At 44.0% G+C, this 9,863-nt stretch overlaps 1 protein-coding gene across 1 annotated transcript; it reads left to right on the top strand.

Annotated features, from left to right (window-relative positions):
* Nucleotides 1–219: 219 nt before the first annotated feature.
* On the top strand, nucleotides 220–8,186 carry LOC115125889 (SLIT and NTRK-like protein 3). The gene is given in 4 exon segments (XM_029655469.2): nucleotides 220–314; nucleotides 852–940; nucleotides 2,384–3,484; nucleotides 3,487–8,186. Coding segments are annotated over 2 exon segments (2,703 nt in total). The 5' UTR covers nucleotides 220–314; nucleotides 852–940; nucleotides 2,384–2,433; the 3' UTR covers nucleotides 5,139–8,186.
* Nucleotides 8,187–9,863: the final 1,677 nt, after the last annotated feature.

Raw genomic sequence — 9,863 nt, 5'->3', positions numbered from 1 at the left:
GAGAAGCAAGCAAGCTGAGGACCTGCATCATAAGCAAAGTGGATTGAAAAAAAAGAGAACATTGTATTCCAATCACGTCTTCATTTTCTCTCTCTCCTGCCAGAGCGGGAGGAGAGAGAGAGCCAGGGACCGAGAGAGAGAAAGAAAGAGAGAGAGAGAGCTCAACGGGAAAATATCGTAGGAAGAGAGACAGAGGAGAGAGAGAGAGAGAGAGAGAGAGAGAGAGAGAGAGAGAGAGAGAGAGAGAGATTCAACAATATTTAAACTAGTGGCTTTTTTTTCCGGATGCTGTTAAATTGCAGTGCCAAAGTAAGGTGAGTGGTGCGTGTGTGCATCTACGTGTGTGTTAATGCTTATGTGTGTTGCATATAGCTAAGCCTCGGACGTGGAAGGGGAAGGAAAGCACTCGTTGATAATGAGAACGGAACAGAGGAATCTGGGTATCCTCTCTGATCAATGGGAATTTGTTTACCATATCCAACGGTTTCGAGACGATGTCACGACCAAAGCAACTGCAGTACTCTTCGCATGCGTTTCAGCAGCTTCTCTTCATATCCATATAGGTGCTTTTTATATACATTTTATATTCCCCAGTTTCTGCTATTATTCAGGTTTGTCAATTCTTTAAGATTCAACAGATATATTGTCAATTTCCTTATTTATCATTTCCTTATTTTTTCCTTGTAGACTATCGTTTCCATAACCTGTGTCCCTTCGTGGATACAGCTGTGCTAATAGCTTGTGGTTTGGTCTATGTGCAGGGTTTGATTGCGTTATGCTATATGAATGTGTGAGACTCATTCCTATGCATATCTTCCTTTGCCTCTCTCCTTCTCTCCATCTCTCAACAGCCCGTAACGGAAGACCGGGATATCTCACCTTCCCCGCCACAAGGGCACCTCACACGCAGGAGATGTGAAGTCAGATCCCCTTAAACTGAGTAGGTACCCCGGGATATAACAGCTGATACCCTGGGAATATAACCCTTTACCACCAGCTGTGGGACGCAGAACTGCTAAACGATGGGAGAATGCGTTCGGACTGACTGGATATCGATGATTCTCTCTTTTGAGTGTTTTGGGAATTGTGTTTAATTTCAGTACCACCGGTTTAATGGACAGCGGCCGCGGAGTTTTATGTGTTTTCCATGGGATTTCAGAACCACGGAGAGCGCATAGATTTGAAATACAAGCCAAATGGGGGAGGCAGGGCACTGGGAACATACAAAGTGCACTATTCATCGCAGTCTGTATGTGTGTGTGTGCGTGTGCTTGTGCGTGTGCAGTTTTAACACGAGCGGAGACAACGGTAAAGGGAATCGTTTCATAGGTGAAGTGCCCTAAAAAAAGGACAACTTTTTTTTAATCTTACAATGACCATAAGGACCTAAGGGGGGCTAAGGGAATTTACGGGTGGGGAGACGACAGATCCATACAGGCAGGCGTGCTGCGTGGGAGAGGAGAGGAGCGCTTGCCAACAGAACCTCTCAGAGTTACTTTGTATTTCTCTCTCTATCCCTTTAGCAGCTGATGTCATCTAACGTTCATCTAGTTGTTCTGAAATCTGATATTATATTTACATATGGAGGTTAGGCTAAACATATCTGATTTGGGTAGGCTATGAACAGTCTGCAGTCAATTGGTTCTCAAACCGCTGCCCCAAAGACAACAATATGGGATCTGTTGTTACTTTGATGTTTTGATTAGAGGGGGTCCAGTGCAGATCTGACATATAAGGCATAATAAACGTCCTCTAGTCCTCTCTGGTCCGTACCTTGAGCTATGGTGACAGCTCAGTCCTTGTCCAGTCCCTCGGTTAACTGCTCACGCTATGGTATGATTAATCTGCCGAAACCTGCACCGTCATTAATTTTCACAACAACACAGCGAACTCCGGTGTCTGATTTACCGGGAGAGGTTGGCTATGTTATGTAATAAATACAGAGAGATCACCTCTCCTCTCCTCTCCACTCTTCACGGCCACCTGCTGTTGCCTTTATTTATTCATTGAGATAAGCATCTTTGAGTTTGATTTATTTTAACCCCACTAGGCTAGTGGTAGATCCTCGGTGTTGTGAAATATGGTGACCTTAACAAGGGTCTAATAGGGGAGATGTATTATTATTATTATAATTTTTAGGTTGGTGTGTAATGAGCTAAACAGTGAGTCGGCTACATTAATAAGCCAATGTCATTGTATTCTTTCATTTCCATGCGCACCTTCCATAATTTAATATCTCTCTATATTTCTCTCCTCTCTTTTTCTCACTCTTCACCCGCTTACCCTTTGTGTGTGATGTGTGTGAATGTGTGTGCGTATTTGTGTGCCCCCTTTCCCATCCCCCCTCTCTCTCACTCTCTCTCCCTCTTCTCTACTGTTGCAGTGCTGTGAAGTGGCTTGCCATAGCCGTGACTTCATCAGGTCTCAGTGAGGATGCTGTGGGTTACCTTGCTGAGCACCATAGCCTTAGGATGGACCACCCCAATCCCACTGCTGGAGGACTCGGAGGAGATCGACGAGCCCTGCTTCGAGCCCTGCTACTGCCAAGTCAAAGAGGGCGTCTTTCACGTCCACTGTGACAGCAAAGGATTTACGAACGTCAGTCAGATCTCCCAGATATGGACACGGCCCTTCAAACTCAACCTGCAGAGGAACTCCATGAGGAAGCTGTACGTCAACAGTTTTCTTCACCTCAACAACGCCGTGTCCATTAATCTGGGGAATAATGCGTTACAGGACATCCACGCCGGAGCATTTAACGGATTGGGAATTCTGAAACGGCTGTTCCTGCATGAGAACAAACTAGAGGTTTTCCGTAATGACACCTTCCTGGGTCTGGAAAGCTTGGAATACCTGCAGGCAGACTATAATGTCATCAAGAGGATAGAGAGTGGAGCGTTCAGGCACCTCCACAAACTCAGAGTGCTCATTCTAAATGACAATCTGATACCAGTCCTGCCCTGCTACCTATTTAGGTCGGTGTCACTAACACACCTGGACCTGAGGGGAAACCGTTTAAAGACTTTACCATATAAGGGCACGTTGGAATATGTGGGGCGGAGCCTGATGGAGATTCAGCTAGAGGAGAATCCATGGATCTGTGAGTGTGATATAGTTCAGCTAAAAACATGGTTGGAACGCATTCCCTACACAGCACTGGTAGGAGAGATCACCTGCGAGTACCCCTTCCACTTGCACGGGAAAGATTTACGAGAGATCAAACGCAGTGAGCTCTGTCCGTTACTTTCAGACGTGGAAATCGAGGTCAAACTGGGAATCCCCCGGTCTCCATTTAACAACGAGAACACGTGGCCAACGAAACCTTCCTCCATGCTGTCTTCGTTCCACAACACGGCGTCGTCTGTGGAGTACAAAGAGAGACATGTCAAACCCACCAAACGGCCCAGGCCCACCAAAAACTCTCCCACCCCTCGTAGTCTCTACCCCGGCCAGAACCAGCCCCCCATAGCTGGCTACCAGACCCGCCCCCCATCCCTATCGTCTGCCCTTCTGGGTGTATGTGCAACCTCCATATCAACGACCTGGGGCTAACGGTCAACTGTAAAGAGAAGGGCTTTCATAATATCTCAGAGCTCCTGCCCAGGCCCCTAAATGCCAAGAAACTTTACCTGAGCGGGAATCTAATACAGAAAATCTACCGGTCTGATTTCTGGAACTTTTCCAGTTTGGATTTACTACACTTGGGGAATAACCGTATATCGTATGTCCAGGAAGGGGCGTTTATCAACCTTCCCAACCTGAAGAGTTTGTATCTGAATGGGAACGACATTGAGAGGTTAACTCCCGGTATGTTCCGGGGCTTACAGACGTTGAGTTATCTTTATTTTGAGTATAACGTGATTCGTGAGATCCAGCCGGCGTCATTCTCTCTCATGCCCAGCCTTCAGCTTGTTTTCCTCAACGATAACCTCCTCCGCACCCTCCCGACCGACGCCTTCGCAGGCACAAGCCTGGCTCGACTCAACCTCCGCAATAACTACTTCCTGTCCCTGCCCGTGCGTGGTGTTCTAGAACACCTGCATTCCATCGTCCAGGTGGACCTTCATCAGAACCCCTGGGACTGCTCCTGTGACATCATCCCCCTCAAAAGCTGGATGGAGAAGCTGTCCTCTGTCATCATGGTTAGTGATGTCATCTGTAAGACTCCGGATTTTGCCTTTGGGAAGGATCTGAGGTCGCTGGATGCTGAGATCATCTGTCCAGAGATGAAATACTCATCCGGACCCTCCCCAGCTCTCATCCCCTCTGATGACATGACCACCGGTAGCTCTGGTCTGGGGGAGGCTGGGGGGAGGGGGCCGGTGCCTCTATCAGTCCTCATCCTCAGTCTTCTCGTTCTGTTCATCTCAGCGGTTTTCGTGGCCGCGGGCCTCTTCGCCTTCGTCCTGCGGAGAAGGAAGAAGCTGCCCTTCCGGAAACGCTCTGAGGTGGATCTGACGGGAATCCAGATGCAGTGCAGGATATTCGAGGATCCGCCGAGACAGACCAGCAGTGGAAGCATAGGCTCACCAGAAAAGCCCCCCAGCGGACACACACATACACATTCACACACTCATGGTCACGTTGGCCACACACACAGTCACGGTCACGTCTATGATTACATTCCTCACCCTGTGACGCAGATGTGCAACAACCCCATTTACAAGCCCCGGGAGGGGGAGATAGGGGAGCAGTTTGCAGAAACAAAAGAGAACAACAGTAATTACCGAACCCTCTTAGAGAAGGAGAGAGAATGGACCCTAGCCATGTCTAACTCACAGCTCAACACTATCGTCACGGTAAACCACAATACAGGGGATAAATCCGGATTTCACGAGAATGGCGGACTGTGTCCCACCGTGATTGACAGCCAGAGACCCAAGCCGACTGTTGGCTTTGTAGACTGTCTGTATGGAACTGTCCCGAAACTAAAGGATATGCACGTGGCACACGCACACCCACCCGGTATGCAATACCCGGACTTACAACAGGACGCACGTCTCAAGGAGACGTTGCTGTTCACAGCGGGTAAAGGCTGCTTCCCTGACCCATCCCAAAGCGATTATCTTGAGTTAAGAGCCAAACTTCAAACAAAGCCGGATTACCTCGAAGTACTGGAGAAATCATATCGGTTCTAACACACGGAGAATAGCATAGGCTACATACAAACACACACTCTCACTTTTCCATAACCCAAACGGAACAAAATCACGGACAAAAACGAAACAAAAAAGCAGCATGATATTAAAATTAAAAAGTATATTACTAAACGTTTTCCCACCAAAATCGCTTTGGAGGAAAGGCCATTCTCAGATATTCAATGAAGTGCCTTTTTTCAGAGTAGCCAGCAATGTTATCAACCCTTATTTTTATATGGAACAGATTGGTCTATATACCAAGGAGGGTGAGAGACCAAGAAAGAGAGGCACCGGGAGAATCACAACATCCGAAAATATACCCCATCAAATCGAGCCCTTCATACGATCTCAAAAGGTGGAGTGGAGTAACCCCGTGCGCGAGAGGAGCTGGAGCAGGATTTCTCCGTGTCCGTTGGGCTCATGTTTCTGTCTCTCTGTCTTTTACGTGGATATATCAACGCCCGGGTTCCGTGCACATGAAGTTTGTAGGAAATAAATAAAACATAAAAATGGATGAATTTGCAGTTTGCTGCATGCACTCGCTCCCATTGCAGTGGTGAGGGATTTGCTCAGAACTATCAGTCACGTGTTAATAGCGATACTGTAACACATTATGGTTCAGTGTTCTATTTCATTTTATATATTAGTATCATTATTATTATTATTAAAGAGGACTACTATCTATATATGGGTGCAATTCTCAAGGACGTACTCACCCAAGGATGAAAATAACATTTGTGAATATATTATATGATGACGCTCAAGGTTTTCTGGAAATTCACGCACTTTCTTAAGAACAATGCTTCGGATTATCTCATCGACACTACCGGCTTTGTAGGAGGCACTTTTAATGTTTTCTCTCTCACAAAGATTTGAAGAAAATATCTGCATATATTTATTCTGTAATTTCAGTGAACATTTTATTGTAAAGGTAATGTTAAATCAATGTATAGTGAATATGCGTCTGGTATAGCCTTCTTAATAAAAACTCTGAAATGAAAAGGGTGCTACCACGGAACGTTTGTGAACAACGTAGAGGTAATGTGTTTGGTATAGCGCTATACTGTGCTGTGTCTGTCTGTGCATTGCAGAATGATACATTGAAATTTATAGTGGCTTGATTACATTTTTAGTTGTGCTGCTGTTGGCAAGGATATGTGAATTCCGCTGCTACTCTGCAATGGTAGCCTACTTAAGGTAGGCTAGAGTCGGGAAGGCGTGCAACTATGAGTGTAGCTGGTGATACAAATGAGAGAAAGAGGGGGATACGTCATTTGGAGATGCAGAATTGAAAATGGCCCAATAAATGAATCAAGTTTTGTCCGAAGGGTAATATAAATGCACCATTGTGTTCCCATTTTCTTGCTACAGTTTTCATATGAAAGTTCAACGAATTATCTAGAAAGGCCGCGAGTCTGAACGAGAGACGTACTCTCCAGTGCGCACTTGATGCTCATTCGCTGCAGAATGACATTACAGATATGGTCCACACGAGGGCGACAGAGGGACACTCAGATTGCCAGTTCAATAACTGTACTGCTGGTTTGTTAGAAAACTATTGCCAGACTGTTCTCCTATCATTAGACTGCAATACATTTAATCCACTACCAAATTAAACACTAGACCTGAACATTATTAAATATGGTCCGTTATATTTTTTCAAATTGAAATACAATAATCATCAGAGAACATTATGTTTGCTTGGTATTATCAATGAGATCAGTAGAATCTGAGGACTTTATATTAATCCCGTGCAGGTAATATAATGGTTATTGTTATATAAAGGATGTTCTATATCCATCATGTATTTTTGAATGGCCTTAAATGGGGAGAACACACGTGACAGGGAAATGGGTTTCAAGCAATGTCATTCAACTCAAACCAATTGATCATTTGAAGTTCCATATCATGTAAAGGCCCAGTGCAGTCAAAAACGGATTTCAATGTGTTTTATACATATATTTCCACTCTATGAGGTTGGAATAATACTGTATAATTGTGAATATTATAATAATACCCTTTTAGTTTAAGAGCTGTTGTAAAAGAACGCCTGAAATTTCACCCTTTTCGGGTGGGATGGAGTTTTGGTCTGCCTGGTGACATCATCAGGTGGTAAATAGACGAATAATAAAGAGTGTTCCAAACCTCCCTGCCAATAACAGCTATTTTTCTCTGTTCCCCTCCCATCTCAGACCACTCCCAGACAAGTCTAGCAAAATTCCTCCTCGAGGACTTTGTTATTTTTTTTGTTTCTTATTTTTGTTTCTTATTGACCATTTTACTTGAAAATAATCACAGTAAGGTACTTAATTGTTACCCAGAAATTATTTGATTTTGAGATAAAAACGGCTGCATTGGACCTTTAAGATGTTACTTGTTGGTTGGGGGCGGAGCCAGAAAAGGAGGTAATTGAGACAGATAAGGAGATGTTGCATTTTGCAGGAAAGTTGAGTGATCTTGAAGAGATATTAATGTTGAAAGGAATGTCATGTCCATCTGTAATTTAGTTTATTATTTATTGGTCATCAGGAGCACAAAACGACGTATATATGTTTCTATCATAGTCACTGTCACCCCATTTGACAATCTGTCTCTAACAAAACACACACACACACACACACACACACACACACACACACACACACACACACACACACACACACACACACACACACACACACACACACACACCAAATGAGTATACACATTGAGCAGGCCTTCATTGTTAGCACTGTAGCATCACATTAGGCGAAGGTCTATAAGATTTAGTTTGTCTACCCCACCCCTCCATCCCCATTCCTCCTCCCCAACCAGACTGATTGAGGTCAGCACTTTTCTGCATGCACTCTGTTTGATTTAAACAAACCTGAATTATTCTATTTTAAACGATACGTAGGGTTCCATAATGATCCACCTTGATATTTCTGTGATTCAGTAAGGTGACACGGCCCACTATTTTCATTCATGTTATTTGGGGCTTAATTGATTCTCTGTTTGGTTCCGACCACACATGCGCTTGTTGATTATGTTCTAATAAATCCTATTGTTATCCTACTCATATCTCATATCTCATATCTTTTGTAAAGCCATGCTCTGTACTCATGGAGAAACTACATCTAGGCTTTAGGAGGTAAAGGGTTCATCATGACTTTGTAAAGCCATGCTCTGTACTCATGGAGAAACTACATCTAGGCTTTAGGAGGTAAAGGGCTCATCATGACTTTGTAAAGCCATTCTCTGTACTCATGGAGAAACTACATCTAGGCTTTAGGAGGTAAAGGGTTCATCATGACTTTGTAAAGTCATTCTCTGTACTCATGGAGAAACTACATCTAGGCTTTAGAAGGTAAAGGGTTCATCATGACTTTGTAAAGCCATTCTCTGTACTCATGGAGAAACTACATCTAGGCTTTAGGAGGTAAAGGGTTCATCATGACTTTGTAAAGCCATTCTCTGTAATCATGGGGACACTACATCTAGGCTTTAGGAGGTAATGGGTTCATCATGACTTTGTAAAGCCATTCTCTGTACTCATGGAGAAACTACATCTAGGCTTTAGGAGGTAAAGGGTTCATCATGACTTTGTAAAGCCATTCTCTGTAATCATGGAGAAACTACATCTAGACTTTAGGAGGTAAAGGGTTCATCATGACTTTGTAAAGCCATTCTCTGTAATCATGGAGAAACTACATCTAGGCTTTAGGAGGTAAAGGGTTCATCATGACTTTGTAAAGCCATTCTCTGTAATCATGGAGAAACTACATCTAGGCTTTAGGAGGTAAAGGGTTCATCATGACTTTGTAAAGCCATTCTCTGTAATCATGGAGAAACTACATCTAGGCTTTAGGAGGTAAAGGGTTCATCATGACTTTGTAAAGCCATTCTCTGTACTCATGGAGAAACTACATCTAGGCTTTAGGAGGTAAAGGGTTCATCATGACTTTGTAAAGCCATGCTCTGTAATCATGGAGAAACTACATCTAGGCTTTAGGAGGTAAAGGGTTCATCATGACTTTGTAAAGCCATGCTCTGTAATCATGGAGAAACTACATCTAGGCTTTAGGAGGTAAAGGGTTCATCATGACTTTGTAAAGCCATGCTCTGTAATCATGGAGAAACTACATCTAGGCTTTAGGAGGTAAAGGGTTCATCATGACTTTGTAAAGCCATTCTCTGTAATCATGGAGAAACTACATCTAGGCTTTAGGAGGTAAAGGGTTCATCATGACTTTGTAAGGAGTTTGTTTGCTGCTCCCCTGTGCTAGCAACAAGCTTTTACCAGACACTCTTATCCAGAGCGAGTGAATACATTTTCATACTGGTCCCCCATGGGAATAGAACCCACCTGCTCTACCAACTGAGCTACGCTGAACTACTGTGTGTCCTGTTAGAGTAACCTTTACTTCAACAGGGTGTCTCTAAAGACCCGAGTCTCTTCTCAGAGAGAGACACAGCAAGACAGGAGAAAGGTATTACAGTACAGTATTACTCACTACCTCACTCTGCATGTTCCTCCCAGAATGGTCTTCAAACACAGCATAGCATTATGCAACTTGCATGGTCAACCTGTGTTCTGAGTGGCTGAGCTGCTTTTGAGGGAGTGGCTGTGGTGAAGATATTTGATTATTCCCTATTGATGACTGTGTCCTCGAATAGCCCATGTATTCAGCCTATCCCAAATCCATCCCAAATCTCTATAGTCACCATGTACTCACCCTATCCCAA

This window comes from Oncorhynchus nerka, linkage group LG11, assembly GCF_034236695.1.
Source record: "Oncorhynchus nerka isolate Pitt River linkage group LG11, Oner_Uvic_2.0, whole genome shotgun sequence".
NCBI classification, from domain to species: domain Eukaryota; kingdom Metazoa; phylum Chordata; class Actinopteri; order Salmoniformes; family Salmonidae; genus Oncorhynchus; species Oncorhynchus nerka.
This window is presented reverse-complemented; position numbering and strand designations above follow the sequence as displayed.